This window comes from Papilio xuthus, unplaced genomic scaffold, assembly GCF_000836235.2.
Source record: "Papilio xuthus unplaced genomic scaffold, Pxut_1.1 DF827597.1, whole genome shotgun sequence".
Classification (NCBI taxonomy): Eukaryota; Metazoa; Arthropoda; class Insecta; order Lepidoptera; family Papilionidae; genus Papilio; species Papilio xuthus.
In genome coordinates this window covers 1,754,610-1,773,975 of record NW_013531052.1, presented here as the reverse complement: position 1 = coordinate 1,773,975, position 19,366 = coordinate 1,754,610, and the positions used below count along the sequence as shown (strand labels likewise).

Here is a 19,366-nt window from a genome sequence, read left to right as displayed (position 1 = left end):
TATAAGGTTTTATTTATTTGTTAATTAATTGCATTTCATAGACAAGGACGCTTGGTCTTTTAATTTATTTTTCTTTCTGGTCGAATTCATTCTGGAGAGTATCGACGAAATGTGGAAATTTACCCACGAAGCTAAGTAACCGTAAGAAGAGTCTATCTGGATTGATTCGCACGGGCGCGTGTTCGATTTCCACGCACTGACCGCGATAACCGCTTGTTGATTCGATGTAATTAATTTAACTAAGCTTCGTAGCGTGCTCTCGCGACAACTTAATAACGCCTCAGCCGTACCGCATTAGTACTTCAATATAAGTTTTCTACGTTTACATAATTCATCCGGTAATTGAAAAGTAATTTAGTATTTTAAATTGTCGAATTCACTTAAATATGTGTAATTAACATTTAGAAACGTTAATGCAGAACTTTTATATTAATTTCAAGCTTATTTTTTTGACCTTGACTTGTGCTGCTACATTCTCTTTTATTCATATTGTTTTTTTTTAAACTTAGCCGTCTTCAAAACTGTAGCTTTTAAAAATATATGACCTAAAACTTATGCTTTATTTCGATCTTCACGTCAACCTTTGTGTTGACTACAGTCACATTTAGTTCTTAAGCATGGTTAAAGTTCAATTAAGTTAGAATCATTTGCTAAGTTATTTAAAAAATGCCGTTTCCTACTTTGTTAGCTTTAATTAGTAAACAGCATTTTTGTATAACTACAGGTATACGCTAAACGTTCACTTTTAATCAACGACGGCGCCGCAAAATGAGAAATGTTTTTTCCGAGTAAAATATTTCATTAAAACGCAGCCGTGGTACATGGGCAGTCGCTCGCGAATTCTCGTCAATCGATTGTTCCAGTGGCCATGAACTCGGTCCGCGTCTCCCGTGCCTGTGCCGTTGCCGGGCCGCATTTCACGGAAATCATTTGTATTTTAGACATCACGTTTCAACATACAACTGGGCCTATTAAATCCACTCATTTCTCTACAATTTGTTACCCGTATTTGGTAGGATCACGATTGGACAAGGTTCAGTTACCAGTATTCATGTGGTAGAAACTAGCTTATAGTTGTCACATGGCAAGATGTCACCGACATCTGATCGTCTCCCGCACAAAAACTTGTCCACTTTATAAACCGCATTGCTTTTCACGTTGCATCACAAGCGCGGCCGCATCTCGGTCTCTGGGACATGGGTAGGTTTAACTTTCATATGTTAATTACAACACCTTATATGTATCTTTGTTAAACCAGTAGCCTAGTGGGTTAGATTACTATTTCGTGCGTGTCTTTTAATTTAGTTCGGTTTTTTAACAGTCTTTTTTTTATTGTTACTAACCAGCCATTAACAAAAATGAATAACAATTTACCTTATTCAAATATTAACATAAAACATCTTTCGTTAGTAATTCCTTCTGTCCAATGAGTAAACGCGGATGATTTGCGCATTCCAGTAAATTCGATTCGCATCGATAATAGAAAAATAAAACTAATAGAAAAGAGCAGCTGCATCTCGCTCCCCTCGTTCTAGCCATTGTTCAGACATGGCTCTTCCAAAACTCGGGATCAATGGCCGAGCTACAAAAAAATATTTTATAAAGAAATCCAGGTACCCACGCACTAAAAGCCTATTGTATCCTAACTGTTCAATATATCAATGAAGCGATAGAGAAACTATAAAACCTTTTAAAGAAAAAAAACGCATCGTGTGTTATAGAAAACTAAAATTGGTTTAAAAGCCTGCTTGTAAATTCTTCCAATATTCCGTACAATAGGCATTTCTACTGTGTCAGTTATGTGTGGCGTGGCAAAACATTGCATTGTTGCGCTTATAAACAATGGCCGCTTAACAATCTGCAATGGTTATCGCATTCACCCAATAGTCGCCCTTCCCTCTCAAGACGACTTCTGATCTCCCTCTAATTGTAATGATTGATTTACATATGTGAGTATTTCTATAATTTCAACACAAAGATAGTTAAAAATATATAATTCTATGAAACGTTTTCTAAAGCTTGCTGATAATAAATCATTTGTTTTAAATCTATCTTAATCTTATTTGAATTCAACAACACTTAAACACAGGAAAACAATTTGTTGAACGATGAATCAATTCAGTTCCTAATAAAATAACATTCGCCTTGACTAATCTTTCTAAATTATTTGACAATACCAGGAAGACTACGTTCATTATTCTAGTGATATTTCCAATTAACTTCTGAAGCCATTAAACTATTGTTTATACTTTACAATAGCATTTTTAACTTGATGTCGCTTTAAAGCCAACTCCACTCAAAGAACATCGAATTCAGACACTTTTTGTTTGTATTTGCGTGTATGCTGTGTCCGTGTCAGTTTATTTGCAAGAGTTCCCCGTAGTGATTACTCTCCCCAGCACCCCAATGCCAGTCAAACAACCGCCGGCAGTGCATTAAGCTATTAGTCGCCAGTTAGTACGTTTCACTGCGAACATCGCTACGTAATTGATATCAATCGAATCTTCACCTATACATATCTGTTTTATACAGACTTAGGCTACATTTCAGTTATACGCATCAGCCAGATATTATTTGTTTAAGTTACTTTAAAACGTTTTTCTCTAGAAAGTCCTGGTTCAAATTTGTTACTCTTGTCACTATGTTATAATTTGTCTACTCTTTATCTATGACGGAACCGGATAATTCTCATCGTAGACTTCACGATATTATCTCCATATTTATCTTAATGAACAATCATTGTAATATAATTCTGAACTTCCAATTATAATTCCTAATTACTTTTAACTGTATCGTAATATAATCTAAAAAGGCTATGAAAAATTTGGTATAAAAATATCATTATTTTTTTTGAGCTCTGTAAGTACATTTATAGGAAAATTTGCGCTCGGTTAGATAATAGCTGAGCTAGTTATTTTTGTGAAGATCACGGCTACGCGGTCGTTGGCCGAGGCGAGCCGTTTGCCCGCTCCTCACTTTGACAAGACACTTTTTTTGCCCCCCACCTCGCTTATGATGTCATCATTAACGTATAACGTACTATAACCGTAACTCGGTTACATCCGTTAATTAACTAAACCCAACAACGTGTTTAATTTATTATCCTATTATCGTATGAGCATTTGAAATGTAGTCGTAGGTATGCAGTGTAGGAGTGGTCAACTAACGTTTGAAAGTTAAGAAAGTTTCTACAGTTCTAGTAGCGTTTACCACTTCAAATGGTGCTTGATGGCCGGAAAATAATACCCTTCGTCTCTCAGCTCGGGATAATGTCACGCCACAGTCTGTAGAAACTGATTGGAAAGCAATTACAGATGTTTAGATTGGATAGACATGTTTCTCTAATACCTATATTTACACATCACACTTTTAAGTATTATACTTTTATATGTTTCAAAAACAACGACAACTTAACCAAAATAACCAATCGAATGCCTTTAGTAACGACAACAAATGACCGTTGATTATAAAAAAATGCATTAAATCATGTTCAGTACAAAAACATTATTATAACATAAACGCGCGCAAAGGATGTTGCCTTATTACTCTTTGTTTTTGTTCCTTTGCAATTTCCCGACCGACTTCCTCGCGGGCTTTAGATTAGATCAACTTCAACAGATGCAGCGGGCAAATATGTACAAATCTTGTATTTATTTAAGCTGATATCCAGAAATAGGATTTGATTAAATTCCCTTTAGCGCGTGTTGGTAGGAGTGGGCGCGAGGCGGCGTCGTCGCGCGGGCGCGTATCGATCGCGCCCGCCGGCCTGCATACGAATACGAGAATCGCCCTCCGTGTAGCCCCTTGCCAACCTCTTCCACCAGAACACCTCCTTACACTACTATAGATTTAACCCCCATTCAGTACTACGCGTTAGTCGCCAACGATTATTGTATTACGGCAAGATTTTATTACTTAAAGACGGTCCTAATATTATGCCATTAATTTGCATAGCAATCAGTTCTCCATTGCCATGTATGGAGATGTTTGGTAAATTATTCAAGACTTATCTGAGCCCAACGTATATTTTTTACTCCCTGTCGAATACAAATCATATTCAATTTTTTATTTAACCAAATAAATCAATCTTTTTGAATCAAAGCGTGAAGCGGTAACTAGTGACTCGCGAACTTTGGATATTGAATTAATGATGGCTAGGTTTTTGGAACTTTTTTTAAATTGTGAGATAATTTACTTTTATATTTTGGAAGTTCTCTGGTGCATTTTATTTAGTCTACCCAAAGAAAACCTACAGCTACGTCACATGTACGATCTAATAACCCTTGTGGGTCACATTTGAAACATCTATATTACGGAAAGCTTTCCCCAATTTGCGCCGGCTCAAGGGAGTCGACCCCATTCCGTGGAAATTGCAAGAACAACATTTACCTCAGCGGTTGACGATGGCCGATGATGTCACAACAATACAATTTACATAAGCCACACACACGACCGACACTCGATTCACTCTAATGAAAAGCATGTTTGGCTTCATGAAGTAAACACTGGAACATTTTACTTTAGGATTACATACAAAACATTTAGACATGCAATAAAAGGCTTAGAAATTCTCTCGGTATTCCGTTACAAGTTTAGCAAAAAAAAAGATTTAGCCAATATTTTACGCCTTCGCCCTCTTCGGCGTATGATAGCATATTTCCTTTGTCTTGGCTATTAAACTGATTATGTACAAGAGGGATCCCCTCTGCAAAATTGCCACAATTTTCCGGCCGACGACGCGCCTACTTATTCCATCGCGAAATGTCGCCGCATCGCCTGCGCCACTAACTAGGCCATCCCAGGCCGGGCTTAACACGGATTTATACGTCGATTCAATTTAACACGGAGCTACGATGTGAAAGATCAAACTTGAAAACAATGAATTCGCTGCCAAGTGGTTTGGCACGATTAAAATTGTGCCAACTAATAATACGACCCAGGTCGACTTCGAAGTTCAATGATCTTGCAGGCAGTACATCGATTTAGATAAGTATCAGGCGCATTGGCAGGTTGTGTCGGAATAGGAAATGAGCGACCAGTAGCATGACGGACGCTTTTGACATTCTACGACTATATGATCTATTGGAGCATATTTACATAACCTGATACTATGCTTGCTGTTGAAATATGATTAATTTAGTTAAAAGAATGACAGGTTTTATCTCCATCAGTTCTTACGTGACAAAGTTTAGATGAACTTCTTGACTATAATGCCATGTAATTTTAATACTTATTCGTATAATTTAATATTCATATGTCACTGTCTTTAACTATAAAGGAAAATACCGGTGTTAAATCTTCAGGTCAGTGAAAATAACCATATTTACTAAAATTATTTTTTTTGTCTTCCGTATATAAATTATGTAGTTAAAACCTAGAACATAGTATCGACCTATACCTACTATATGTAGTATATGCCGCGCTTACACCATGAAATTCAATTGAATATATTTAAAGTTGACAAAAACCAGTTAAATTACTTTACCATTTCGAATTCCTTATTTATTTAAATACATTTCTTATCAGTCAACAACAGGAAGATTGCAAAAAACCAATTCTTATGCGGCTGATAAAAACTTGTAACAGTTTTTATATATAACTTAAATGATTATTTCATGTTTCGCCAAAATGCTATATACCATACAATAGTCGCTTCCGGGCTTTTCCTGGGCACTACACTAATTAATTATTTATAGTTAATTATTACCTAACGTAAAATTAAATTGAAAACTACAGCGACGTTTTAAAGGCACTCTCCAATATTAGATTCGATTCAACATTTTTCATGAATTCCGAGATGATTTTCTGAACTTCTACATAAAAATAAATCTGACAACCCAAATTTTAGGTTCGCTTTATAACGCAAATACTTTCTTTCTAATACCTTTACAAACAAATCAATTAATTGAGACAGTAATTGACAGTAATAAATTACGCTTAAAATACTGGAAAAAAATATATTTCTTTGGAGGATTGTCACGTGGATATAGCAGCTGTATATGCTTAATCACTTACATTTTTTTGCCTACAAGCAGATGTTCCGCAAAGACTAACCGTCGAATATCAGCACGCATGTCACGTAGAATGCGCACATTACCACTATAATTTATTTGTTTACTTCACTTATTAATTCTTTACCTGCATCCAGTTACTTCGGCATTTTATTGCACTACTTCGTTCTCATGGGAATCGGTTTCTGAGAAGTATTTCGTGATAGTTGAAGATTCATTTGTCCATTGCATAAGTCTTGGCGCCGGAACAACGTGTATCGAGCGAACCGGTTTAAAAGAAACGTGTTAGGAGGTCCTTTTTCTAAGTACACTAATATATGTTTCATATTATATATGACATGACTGTCTTAAAATCTTATCGTATAATATGTTATTAAACTAGCACAAGTATAGAAACATTGATGATAAATTTTCATCTTATTAAAAACACAATGGAAAAATATTGCTATAGGTTCGATATATGAAGAGAAGAAATTTAATTAATAATTAAGTAAAATGACATATAGTCTATGTTACCAACGTATCATGAGTACCATTTAATGTTTTCTTACCTTAAGTTTTTAAAAACCGGCGTCAATAAAAAGCGCGGGATAAAGACCCAAGAAGCTTTCGGTATTGTTCACATAAAGTCGCACTGGCACATAAAACAACACAGGGGTATTCACGTAATGCGTGATACGGTGGTCAGGGGGTAAATAATAGGATATTTGAGAGGAGCGTAGAGTGCACCGTCGCAGTGCGGAGGCTCCCGTAGACTGGCGGTTGGCGATGGCGAGTGCCGGCTGCCGGCTACCCCGAGAGCGAGCGTTGAGCGCGATACGCGAGCGACAGCGGATAGCGGTGCGCTCTGTTCAATAAACTTCACACTATACCACCCGTTAAAATTAGGACCTATACGCTTGTAATTCGTTAAAATCGTTTTAACTTTCTTCAAATACATATTGATATCTTTATATTGCTTCGTAGGATGAAGGCCTAAGCCGACAATCAACTCGAATTTTTACTATTCCATATATTATTTGGCAACAATAAGCATTTTCGAATTTAATCGTGGGTAAAAAAGAATAACCCTTTTCTAACATTTGGGATTACTTGGCACAGAATGGTCGATATGCGATTTTACGGTTAGAATTCGTTTGGAAAGCTCGTTCTAATGAACTTTTATAACTTAGATCTTTGAAATTGCTTAGATTTATGTAATTATCATGTTGCGTAATCGGTATTATATTTAATGGTGATTAAATATCGTAGCGGATTTACCCCTATATCCTTCGTATAAGTTTTATTATATCGTTTTGGTTTTGGTACTGGTTTTTGAAGACCAAATACTCGCGGAAGTGGTTCGATTTCCTCTAAGTATCAGTGTTATGTTTCCGTTGCAGCAATAAAACAACATATATATAAAAATAAAACCACAAAAACATGAAACAGAAATACAATTTTTCTCTTGCAAAACTCTGAGAAGATTAATGAGCTTTCTCATAATGAATTGTTTTAGATAAATAACTTGAAGATAAATAACTTAGGTCCGCAAAGTGCATCAGCTATTTAGTAATTTATTTAAATGTATGAAATACTTTAATTATATGAAAATACACGCGTGTGGGTGAGCCCTAATGTGAGGTCAATTCTAATGGGTGGTCGGAGATAAAGATGACTACCTGATACTTCGTATAATATTTATGATGAAATTTTACCAAAGATTAATTGAGGTAACATATGATGAAAGACAGCTGAATTATGAAACTAATTGATAGATAGATGTTTCTTAGAAGGTATCTTCAGGTCGGCTGCATGGATCTCGCTGAAATTTGGCATATTTGTAGAACATAGCTTGGAATAACACATAGGCTACTTAAGGTTTTTTTAACTCCTCGCGAACAGAGTCGCGGGGGACAACTAGCAGATATATTATAGATGTAAGCTATAATCCAGCTTAGATTAGAATGCACTGCCATTATAAGACGGATATGTATTTGTCACTTCCACCGTTTTAGGCAAAGTACTAGTTGTAATTTACATAAAAAATTAGGTTGTTTTATTCAAAATATCATTACTGTCTTATTATATTTCCTTATGAATCTCTAATAATCTTGAAATTAGAATAATTTTACATAAAATGTCAAGTTGGACGCCATCACGAGCCGGTTTCCGTTTTTAAGTTTACGCACAGTCGTGACTGCAATAAATTGTTTGGAGTTGTATTAAAATGCACACATAAATTATGACCAATCTATCAATTGAAAACGCATCGGGTAAAAAGTCATATGTAGTCGTGTTTCAACATGTATTACTTGGCTCCTATGATATTTTTTACCAAAACAGTATAGTAAAATATTAATTTTGATTTAAAAATAACTATAATATTATATATTAAACCTTAACTAGCTATACATGTATGGCTCGTAACAAGAAAAGTTCTTTCTTCACATAATAGTATGTCAGCTAGCTTAAATTAGCTTTTTACTAAATAAAGCCGTTGAATAATTTTGTATTTTTATATTTTGATTATTTTAATTTTTGATGGAGTGGTTAAATAATAACTAATTTTTAGGTTTGAAAGCTTTTATAACTTAAATGCAGATTCATAACTCGGAGCACCTTTTTAATCACATCACCACTTAACATCAAGTAGGATCGTGGTGAAGCACTAGTTCAGTTATTAAAAAGTAAGCGATTTTATTCTGTAAATAAGTAGGTATAAAACGATGTTAAATCAGGTCACGTAGCTGACATCTGTTAGGTTAGTATATAGCTTTCAAACTTTTGTAGGCAAGAATCTAATCCCTTGAACGGTCTTTTGTTCCCAACTCTGTCAATATTAATTAGGATTGGGTACGCTCTGTTAACTTCACTTCCAAATTTGTGGATTTAATTTTGAACCTCTTGAATGTAAAATAAAATCATCCGAAATAAGCTTCTGTAGCAAAATATACTAAATTCTATTTGGGTTACGAGTAATTTTATGACATAAAAATTAATTACAGTAAACGTAAGCCGACAGCCGGTCGACCAGCTCACCTTCTGTTTGCTGACTTGAATTATTTATTAGTTTTTTTTTTATTAAAATTTAAAAATGTACTAGTTCCTTACTTTTTATCGCTATAGTTATGTATTGATTTCAAATATCTTGCATATATTTTCTTTTTCGTCATAGTTGTGTATGTTGTTTTTTAAAAATCTGTGATCTCAATTTTCGTAAAAAATTGATTAATTATTAAACGCGTAGAATTTTTTTCTAAAATTGGACGCTACAGTAAAAAAATTCCACCATCAGTCTATAGATGGCACTGCTATAAGTTTTTTCTGCATCAGAGCTTTCCGTCGCTAGATGTCAACGCACAAAAAAATAAATTAAAATCAATCAATTGTTATGATTGCTGTGTATTTATTACGACAAAAAAAATCTTTAAAATTCAGAGATATGTATTTGAAAAATGCGATTGTTTCATATTTCTTTTTAATATCACAAACAGTGCCATCTACATTTTAAAATAAGTTTATCGTGGCGCATCTAGCGTAAAACCAACAAAACGATATAAATGTGTATGTAGATTATGTGTGTGTGATAATTGATAACATGACGCATGACGACTGGAAACGTCACGGTGCCTGTCGCCATTACATATACTTTTTGCGATTTCTGTTGAAAGAAATTGCTTGTGTCAAGTAAACAGCGCGCGATTTGTATTCGTTTTTAAATTGAGAAGGATAGTTGACCTTGGTTTTTAACTATAACATAGTACAAACGTAAGTTTTTAAAGTGGATTTATTATTGAGTAAAAGACTGTGTTTTGCTTGTTTTGATAATTAATTATCAATTATCGAGGTGTTCAAGATGGCACCACCAAGAAGAATATTGCGCCAACAACTGGAGATTTTAATGGACTTTTTGGAAGAAAATAAAGACATGTCTAAAGGTTTGCCTCCTGGCACACCTGTGTCACACCATGCAACTCGGCAGAAGTGGGCAGCATTAGCTAAGAAACTAAATGCAGTACAAAGTGGAACTTTGAAGACACCTGACGGTTGGAAGAAAGTAAGGAACATTTTAATAACATTTAGGTAATTCCCATAGAATTCAATTATGTCTTCTTGCACTTCACTTTATTTTATAATAAAAGTTAAAACTTTCATTTAGTATTTATGATTTTGTTGGATTATTGAATAACACTCTTTGTATTACGTGTAAAATCAAGATCATAAAAAGAAAATTTTAATAAATAATGAAATTAATAAGAGTTAACTAAATATTTGTCTTATCTCAAACAATTTATATATATTTAAAGCAATAAGCAAATTCGTTATTTCTCAACTAGGATCTTTCTTTTAGTATTGGTTTGAATGGCGACATAAATGCAGGAGAAAAGCAGCAGATGGCCGAAGATTTCAATCAACCTCAGAAGGTGGTACAAATAGATTTGTACCACTCAATGACTTAGAAGTGAGAGTCTTAGAGCTTAGTGGAAAGGGATCGGTGACATCCTCAAAACCAAATACAAAACAAATAGAAGACTTTTTACCTGAGGACTCAGATTCTGAACAACAAATGATTGATGATGCTCCCATAAAACCTATTGCAAGAGTAAAGCGATCAGTTAGTGCCACAAAAGTAAATGCAGGTAAATTCACCAAATTCAACTGAATAAATATAAAATTGAGCTTTCATTGTTAGTTGAAACATTGTTCTTTATGTTAAACTTGCTGACCTTCAGAATATTTTGTTGATTGTGACTATAAATAAACTAATTATGAGTTATAAAATTTAGGTAGGATCATTATTTATGAGTTCAAATATTATTATGTAAAAAAACATTTTTTTATTTTAATTTGTTGATTACATATGAAATTTAAATATTTACAATTGCAATTATTTAATTTCAACAGATGACACATTCTCCGATGAGTCACCTCCAAAATGGGCTTTAGAATTGGAAGAAAGAAGAATATCAGCGGAAGAGAGAATAGCAGAAGCACTACAATCTATATCAAATATAATGCTAGTACAAGAAGAAAGACGGAAATTGCTCGACAATCGTATGGCAGATGCTCTAACTGCTATTGCTGGGACATTACAAGATTTAAACAGTGGCTTACAGGACACCTTACAACGCTTAATTCCTAGTGAACCAAGTTTAAAAAATGATGTATTCTATAGATAAGTTTGCATAGTGTTTCAGTAGTTTATGTGCGTGCCATTTTGTATAATAATTTGTGTATAGAAATAGTTTTTTTTACAATTAAGTTATTGATATTAAAGCTGATTATGATATAGAATTTTTTTTTTAACTGAAGGAAAATAAGAGACAATAATCAGGTAAGATGCTGAGAATTAAAGTAATAATTCTGTTCACCCAATTTATTTATTTTTTGTTATTTTGTAACATTCAGGACATGAAACTTTTTTCATCATTGCTACAGGAATATAAAAATAACTGTATTGGGTTTTTGGTAGGTATGGAGGCGTTGGAGACAAGCATCAACTACTGGGAGGACGCTCTGGCTGCGTTCTCGCTGGGCGCGCGTGGAGGCGTGTCGGGTACGCTGGCACTCACCTCGCCCGAGGAGGCGGAGTTCTGTCGCGAGATACAGGATCTGCTCCAGGACGCTTATCTATTGCAGGTCAGTACTAACACAGTTAATTTAACAGTACTCTATATTCGAGATAATTCCAGCAGTTCATAGCAAGCAAGCAAGCAAGCAATCACTATGGGAGTCTTATTCCATTCACCATTTAATATTCTTTTGCAGGAACGCTGTGAGCTACTGTTCCTGGACCAGCGCTCGGTGCTGTTCCGATCGGAGAGTGGGGGCGAGGCGGGCGCGGCGGTAGGCGGGGCGGCGGGTGCGGGGCGCACGCGGCTGCTATCACACGCTCACTCAGGCTCCTCCCACACGCACACGCGCAGGGAACTGCACTCCAGTGCCGAGTCGTTCGCCTCCGCTGAAGATCAGGTACATAAATGTGGAGTTTAAATACTAATTAACACTAGATACATAACAAAAACACTTATTACACTTTGTTTTAAGGTGGCAGATTTGAGAGAGCTGGACGACTTCGGAGAGAATGCGACGGAAACAGATAATTTAGAACTGTATCAAAGCGCTGTGAAGCAGTTGGAAGTTGGCATTCCCTACAGGTATGTTATGAAATGAATACAAACTGTATTTAGGTGGATAATTTGCACTGATTTAAGGTATTTATTATTAGTTAACTGGTCTTTGTTGACAGGACTTTGCGCACAGAGGTGGTGCAGTGTGCATCAGACTCAGAATTCCTGTGCAAGTTGCACTGCTTACGGCAGGCGAGTGCGCGCGTCTTCCGCGACGCCGCCGCCTGGGCCTGGTTCGTGGACGCCGGCCGGCAGGTGCTCACGGATCTCCTGCTTTTCGCTGACAAGGTAAATATCGTACAACGTAACTACCTACATGTGAACACAAACACGTACGCTCACACGTATGTATGTGCGTACATTTTAGCATTATATATTTATGTATAGGAGCCAAAGGAGTTTCTAGTCGCGTACGAGGAAATGGTGTCGTGGGCGACAGATGCCGCGAATTGGTCTACAATTGAAAAGGAACTAACTAGCAAGGGAGTAAAGGTAAGTGACTACAGTCATATTTAGGGTTTTTTTCTATAACTAAAATAATATAAAAAAAGAATGAACTGCTTTGTCGAGTGATAAATTTAATAGGTTAATTGGGAAATATTAGTAAATCAAAGTTACTTTAGCTTTGTGTTAAACTATGAAGTAGAAAAATGGTCCTTCAAAGGCAGGATTTATTTAACTAAATATAATCATTGTTGTTTGACGTGTCAGGTGCTGTCGTTCTATGACGTGGTGCTGGACTACATCCTGCTGGACGCATTCGAGGACCTGGCCTCTCCGCCCTCCTCAGTGCTGGCTGTCGTGCGCAATCGCTGGCTGTCTGACGGATTCAAGGAGAGCGTAAGACATCTTGCTACTCAAATAATTATTTTCAGCTTTACAACGCCCTCTTTTGCAAATTAAATATACGTTACTAATACAGTCGAAAATGGGTAAACGAGAGTTTGTGAGAGGTTTTTCTCATTTGTAAAGGTTTCTCTTTTTATAGGTCCGTCGGGAGATGACAGTGACTATTGCTTATAGAATTTTCTCGCTTAAATGACTAGAATTATAATGATTTTTGATACATACGAGTACATCATTTGATTATGAGTTTATTTTGCCTTTTTTTACATAATAAAAAGTGATGCGTCAGCTTTCTGTAATATTCCTAAAATATCAAAGTGATTCTTGCTTCTAGACATGTGCGATAAGTTTGATAATTATATTCCAGGCTCTGACGACAGCCGTGTGGTCTGTCATCAAAGCGAAGCGTCGCTACCTGCAGTACCCTGAGGGGTTCATGTCGCACTTCTACTCCATCTCCGAGCACCTGCTGCCGGTGCTGGTGTGGGGCTTCCTCGGCCCCGGGGAGCGCCTGCGAGACATGTGCGACTGCTTCCAGACCGAGGTCGTCGGCTTCATCACCGACCTCTTCAGCTTCAGCAAATGCAGGTACACCAATGTTGATGATCTGGCCGAAGATTTGATGCAGCACGCCAGGTCCAGGGTGGCCAACATCACCGACAAACTCTCCGAGAGGATTTAATAGTTTGACTTTATTTCCCTGCCATGTTTATTAGCGTAGTCATTTTGTCACTAAAGACACCCCTTAGAAAAGGCCGTTGTATAGTCTAGGACTTTTATTTCCTACCCTATCGGTGAAATTACTTGTTGTATAGTATTGGAATCTATAGGTTCATTTAGACCAAGACAAACGTATATATTTTCTCATTATTTCCCAAACGTTTGCCTTGCACCGAAACACCCGCCGGATTATGTCTGAATGATTCTTAAGTGGGAAGCGAATTTAATTCTCTGACTGTACATTCGAATTATAACCGTATTTTTATCTGGAAATGGTAAATCTTACTGTAGAACATATTCGCATCCCTTTCATTACCTTTGACAGAACAGAGACATCAATATGTATTATTACAAGTCAGTGGAGTTGTACAGTAAGATCTATTTATTTACAAAGGAAATAATATTTAGAAGGGAAATAATTTGTTTGCAGTTGATTAATTATTACTTATGACTTCTCATGAATATTATATGAGAATAGACAAAAAATAATACAGTATTAGGACAATAATCACTGAAAATGTGTATTGAATGTAAAACATTAATTATTTCAAATAGAAAAAAGACAAAGAAAACATTTTACGCAAAAAACAACAAAATAATTGTCTATCTTATTTTATTAATATAGTCGCTGCAACGTGATCCTACTATATAAAGGTCACAAAATTGTTTAAATAAGAAAAGCTTTGAATCGTTTAAAATGTATGTAATATTTATATATTGTGTATATATACTTGTTTCAATCGTATAATGTTATATTTATATACTTGTCTCTAAATCATGGTGGTAAAGTGGGCATAAAGGGTTAGGGGGTAAACCAACAAACTATTGATTTTCTCCATATACTTTTATCCAATTGGCACTTAATTTAATGATCAAATATGTTTTTGGGTTTTTTATTAAAGCTTGATTTATTTTTATTTCAAGTAGTCAATGATTTCTGTAACATAAATATTTAGACTAATAATCTCTAAATATTCTATGTTTTTTTATTGTACTTTAAGTGAAAATGTTTTAAATTTATAAGCTTTTTAATAAATATGTTTTATCGATATTAAATAACGCATTTATGGTTTGACTTCATGGTAATTAAGTAAATCTTCAAATGTATTAAAATCTGATTTAACAGACCATTATTTGCTTCGAGAGTTGTGAAATAGTGTGAATCTGTTTTTAACATGTTTATTGTTAAGATTAATTGCATTTATACATATAAAATGTAAATATGTATTGTAAACTGCCAATATTTTCAAATAGTTTTTGCTCGATAATGTATATTATGTAACATAACGTATTTATTGTATCAGTTTATTATTATTATTAATATGATAGTAAACGCGCTGTTTTATTGAGTTGACAAATCTAAATCGAGCCTTGCTACGAAAAGAGTTACATATATCTCTTAAAAGATGTAACTTTTTTCCTCATACGAATTGAAATATAATTTTGAGACTTGGGAAGCTTATCTCTTTGCTTGGTATCTCCAAAACAGCTAATATAGATCTCACTGAAATTCGGTATAGATAGAAGACCCATAGCCTGGAAAACAGATAGGCTATTAAGTTTTTTAATTCCGCTCGGATGAAGTCGCGGGCCACAGCTAGTGAGATGATAAATCTAAAACGGCCCATGTTTCGAAAACAGTTACATATCTCTTAAGAGATGTAACTTTTTTTTCTCTGATGAGTCTAAATGTATTTAAATACTTGTGAAGCTTATCTCATTATCTCTGTGAAAGAATAAAAACTAAGTCAAGTTTGTGATGGAAGGAATAGGCCAGTTCATGGATTGAATAAAACACATAGTTGGTTTATTAGAAAATTTAGTATATAATCATAATTCTCAAATAATAGCCTTTATATATTTGACAAAACATAAGAACATTAAAATTTATTTAAAATCAACGATTCATAATACTTTCACAAACAGCACCGGATTTATATTTGAATTTTAAATTATTGTAAGGTAACGTAAAGTAACGTAATTTTACTACCAAATTCTCATTTATATTATATTGAAAGTGGTAACCGATGCTTTTAACATTTATATACATTTTAGTAGCTGCGATTTTGTGTTTATTACACTTTTGCTACGTATTTCTATTCATATTTTTACAAACATGAACAGTCTTTATAAAATAAAATACCATTTATTTTAGTTAAATATTCAACATAACTTAGAAAAAAAAAAGCCTGGCAAAATATTTTAAATACCATTGTAACAAAATTTTATTTGGTTCATTGCACAGCAAAATTGCTTTTATTTGAAAAAAAAATCTTAAAAACAAAAACAATGAAAATATATATTGATTATTTAAAATAAGAATAATTTAATTGCCAGACTTATTTTGAAATATAAAAGCTTAGAGTAGTGAGAATCGACACCGAGGTGACAGGACTAGTAGCTACCACAAATATATAATGAGAGTAATCACAAACACTCAGAGAAATGCAGCCATTCATCTTATATTAAATGGAATCTATGACGTTCGTTAACGAGTCAATATTTACATCAAAAGGTTTAAGTTACGGAAAAGCCGTATATATGAATAAATATTTGTTCTATTGTAGATAAAGCAAGATAAAAATATTGCTATAATATGCAGTGTTGCCATTAATAAAGTATCAAGATAAAAGTTTATATCGTATAACGTGATTCCATATCATAGGAAACTTCCCTTCCGCATTGAATTGGACTCTAATAAATTGTGTGATTCTATTATTTTAGAAACAGACGCATTAATCGCCGCGTCCACAAACTTACCACAAAACTAAACTTTCAATTTCGTATCGCGGTCTTTTATACGCAATATTTATCACATTTTTCATAGATCCGCATTCAAATAAATAATAAAAGAGTTATATAAATAAAATATTTTGGTGAGCTAATACTTTTTAGTAAAATCCGCTAAATTAGTACAACGTTAAGCGAAAAGAATTCAACTACGGACGGCTGCCAAAACAACATTCTATTGATCATAGTCACAGCTTGTAAATGTTTTTAGAAGTTATAAAAACATAAAACGCGAGACTGAAAATGATCGCAAGCTGTAAATACTCTAATAGTAAATGACTAATAGGACATTAGCTGCCTCTATACCACCGGCCTAGCCTAGCCAATATTGTGATATTATTTAAAAATCGCCCGAACCATTGTGATAATACAAAATATTGTGATGTGCGCTACGTGCGTTAATTATACATTGCTAATAATGCGCAAAGGACGATTGTCATTTTACTTTAAATTTTGATTTAATATTTGAATTCAATTTTAGGTTAGGACCTTTTTTATTTTGTTAGGTAATTAGTTTAGTTGGAGACCTATACAACAGAAATGTAGATTGATAATCGTCCTTCGCTAACAAAATGGTGTTGGTGATGTATCGTGCGAGCGTGTGTAGAGGGCGCCAGTGTGGTGGGGGCGGGGGCGAGGGCGGGGTCGGGGCGTTACTCGGGCTCAGGCGAGTCGGGGGCGTCGGGCGCGGCGACTGTTGTTGCGGCCGCCGCGCGCGCCTTGCGCAGGTAACTCGCGCTGTCGAACTCCAGGCAAGTCTGTTGACACCACGCTCGTAAATTATTAAATATCCACCATTCAAATACTTAAGTAGTAAGTGCCACAAACTGGAACCACTTTTACTACTACTCACTAATTATTCTAATTACATACAACAATTTCGAAACATTCACTATTTCTCTCCCAATTTTCAAGTATCTTTAAAGATATGTAGCTGTACGAATTGAATACATAGTGAGGATGAAACAAAACGTTTCGAAATTGCGTAACTACAAAAACGTACAAGTCAAAAGAACAATACTGCATCATAATTGCATTTAAAAAGCGAAACAACTTACACTTTATTCAGCACCTATAAGCAATATTATCAACAATTAACTTCATCGATTTATTTTTATTGGTAAAGCCCCTACTTCGTACTAGTATAAAATGTTTTTTTGTTTTTCAAGCAGAAATGAGTAACTTTTTATGTAGAATTCATGCAATCGTCGCTTTATCATTAGATCAAAGCCGAAGTAGTAGCAAATATTTTGTAAAGCTTTTGTATTTATTTTATACAGTAGTGTAGATTGTTAATTGTTATTCAATAGTGCAAAAGATATTCATGTATAAACGAAACAAACATGCAGTGAATTCGTATCAAAGATATGTAATATTTTCCTTGATATTTGACGATAGTCCGCAATTCTTGTATATATAGAGCATGCCTGAGGCAAGCTGCGCTATACAAGTGGTGCAGCGGGCCACATAAAAGCGTTACCATCAGTTTCCATTGTCGAAACACACACATGACAGGAATAACATACAATACCTAAATTGTTTTAAAATTAAAAAGAAATAAATATGTGATGTGCATTTCGGCATAAGAAACCGTTGGTTAGAAAGTGTTAAGAATGTAAGCATTAGAAACAGTTTGTTAGTAGGTAAGCAAAAGTACAAGCAAAAGAACAAATAGCTTTAACGTTTTATTTAGAAAAAAATCAATTTGACAACGGTAAAATAACACAAAAGAATTTAACAATTAAAGTAAATCATAACAATACAAATCACCTCGACAATAACCAGAGATCAATATTTTTTTTTCAATCCGCTCATTGGATACAAGTCTACCTGTAACGAACTTCCCTCGAGTACCCGTTCTGTCCGCGCGGCAACAACAACAACAACAATTTGTTACATACAACATACATGTAATCACATCTAAGCATTCACAATCACAACATGTAATAATAAATATAGAACAAATTTAATTTCCTGTATACTTATATTAGGTACTTTGCGATAACTAATTAATCTTTAAAATTTCTCTCTAAAACTAATTTCTCAGTCTTATAAAAAGTCGATAAATTTAAATCTACACCTTAATTTTAAAAACAAACTAAGTAAAAGAATATCTTGACCATTCCGAGTCCGTGGTCTCCCTAACCGACGAGCCATGAAAGATATAGTTATAATGTGGCCATAGTAAATAAACGAGCAATTAAACAACTTTTATCATAACTTTAGTCGCGATGTATATGTCACTGGTCTTAGAACGCCTCGCTTATCCATGTTACAACTCAGAATGGCCAAGTTATTCCTAGTCTATGTAACCCATGGGCTCCGAGATAATTTCTATATTATTAATTATTCAGTCTTATTAGCACGTAATGTTAATCTTATAATGACAGCATGTACTCTTAGTTTAGGAAAGCTTAGATAAGTACGTAAGTATGCGAGCCCAAGGTTTGTACTTTAATTGTATAATTGTTAGTAAATATATTTGGCATTCATGAGTATCGTCATTTACATAGAGAGCAGGTACATAAAGCTAAAGAATCAGTTAGACAAGATGTAGGCGCAAGGTGCAGAAGCGTTGCGGATCATTGCCAGAGAGCGCAGCGTGCAATTCGAATGTGTTCGAGTCGACACAAACACGGTGAAAGTTAATCGCGGTTGCATTCATAGAACCGGAAAACTGTTCTAATTTTAAAATAAACTGGAATACGTTTCCAAAAATATAAACACATTCGAATTTGCTAAATTAAAAGCGTGCGTAATGCGAGCGCGTCGGGATCTTTTTGAAATCAAAGTTAAAATTATTTTAAATGAAATCAAAAAAACCCCTCGGTGCGGTGAGGTGAGGTGGGGCGGGGCGTGCGGCGGGTAGAGGGAGTCGGGCAGGTC

At 34.8% G+C, this 19,366-nt stretch overlaps 4 protein-coding genes across 14 annotated transcripts in view; 2 read left to right on the top strand and 2 right to left on the bottom strand.

Annotated features, from left to right (window-relative positions):
• The window catches only part of uzip (beta-pore-forming protein unzipped), a 33,697-nt gene extending 26,915 nt beyond the window's left edge, over positions 1-6,782 (bottom strand). Inside the window, exon 1 of one of the 2 annotated variants that reach the window (XM_013312880.1) lies at positions 6,563-6,782. The gene's annotated coding sequence lies outside the window, so the exon portion shown is untranslated. The remainder of the gene's footprint in view (positions 1-6,562) is intronic. The other variant, XM_013312879.1, reaches the window with a different exon arrangement.
• The window catches only part of Miga (mitoguardin), a 48,219-nt gene extending 33,587 nt beyond the window's left edge, over positions 1-14,632 (top strand). The window contains exons 4-10 of the mRNA XM_013312877.1: positions 11,467-11,633; positions 11,763-11,966; positions 12,042-12,151; positions 12,244-12,412; positions 12,512-12,616; positions 12,836-12,964; positions 13,338-14,632. Coding sequence (XP_013168331.1) covers positions 11,467-11,633; positions 11,763-11,966; positions 12,042-12,151; positions 12,244-12,412; positions 12,512-12,616; positions 12,836-12,964; positions 13,338-13,652 — 1,199 coding nt within the window. The 3' untranslated portion in view covers positions 13,653-14,632. The remainder of the gene's footprint in view (positions 1-11,466; positions 11,634-11,762; positions 11,967-12,041; positions 12,152-12,243; positions 12,413-12,511; positions 12,617-12,835; positions 12,965-13,337) is intronic.
• LOC106118267 (uncharacterized) lies at positions 9,591-11,414 on the top strand. Of its 3 annotated transcripts, none has more exons than XM_013312882.1 (4): positions 9,591-9,761; positions 9,841-10,050; positions 10,345-10,633; positions 10,899-11,414. In XM_013312882.1, the coding sequence occupies exons 2-4, from the start codon at positions 9,850-9,852 to the stop codon at positions 11,171-11,173; spliced, it is 765 nt and encodes a 254-aa protein (XP_013168336.1). In that variant the 5' UTR covers positions 9,591-9,761; positions 9,841-9,849; the 3' UTR covers positions 11,174-11,414. The 3 variants fall into 3 exon arrangements, with proteins under 3 accessions (XP_013168336.1, XP_013168337.1, XP_013168335.1); XM_013312883.1 differs by having other exon boundaries at positions 9,850-10,050; positions 10,899-11,413; XM_013312881.1 differs by having other exon boundaries at positions 9,591-10,050; positions 10,899-11,413.
• A 1,342-nt stretch (positions 14,633-15,974) lies between the features above and the next one.
• The window catches only part of mxt (Eukaryotic translation initiation factor mextil), a 9,323-nt gene continuing 5,931 nt past the window's right edge, over positions 15,975-19,366 (bottom strand). For all 8 annotated transcript variants that reach the window (XM_013312909.1, XM_013312906.1, XM_013312907.1 and 5 more), the window contains one exon: positions 15,975-17,238. In XM_013312909.1, the coding sequence (XP_013168363.1) occupies positions 17,134-17,238 (105 nt within the window). In that variant the 3' untranslated portion in view covers positions 15,975-17,133. The remainder of the gene's footprint in view (positions 17,239-19,366) is intronic.

Bases quoted from the DNA above. Each gene is read 5' to 3' on its own strand.
- LOC106118267 (XM_013312882.1), top strand. From the start codon at position 9,850: ATGGCACCACCAAGAAGAATATTGCGCCAACAACTGGAGATTTTAATG. The intron at 10,051-10,344 runs GTAAGGAACATT...TCTTTCTTTTAG, and splicing joins CACCTGACGGTTGGAAGAAA to TATTGGTTTGAATGGCGACA. The intron at 10,634-10,898 runs GTAAATTCACCA...TAATTTCAACAG, and splicing joins TGCCACAAAAGTAAATGCAG to ATGACACATTCTCCGATGAG.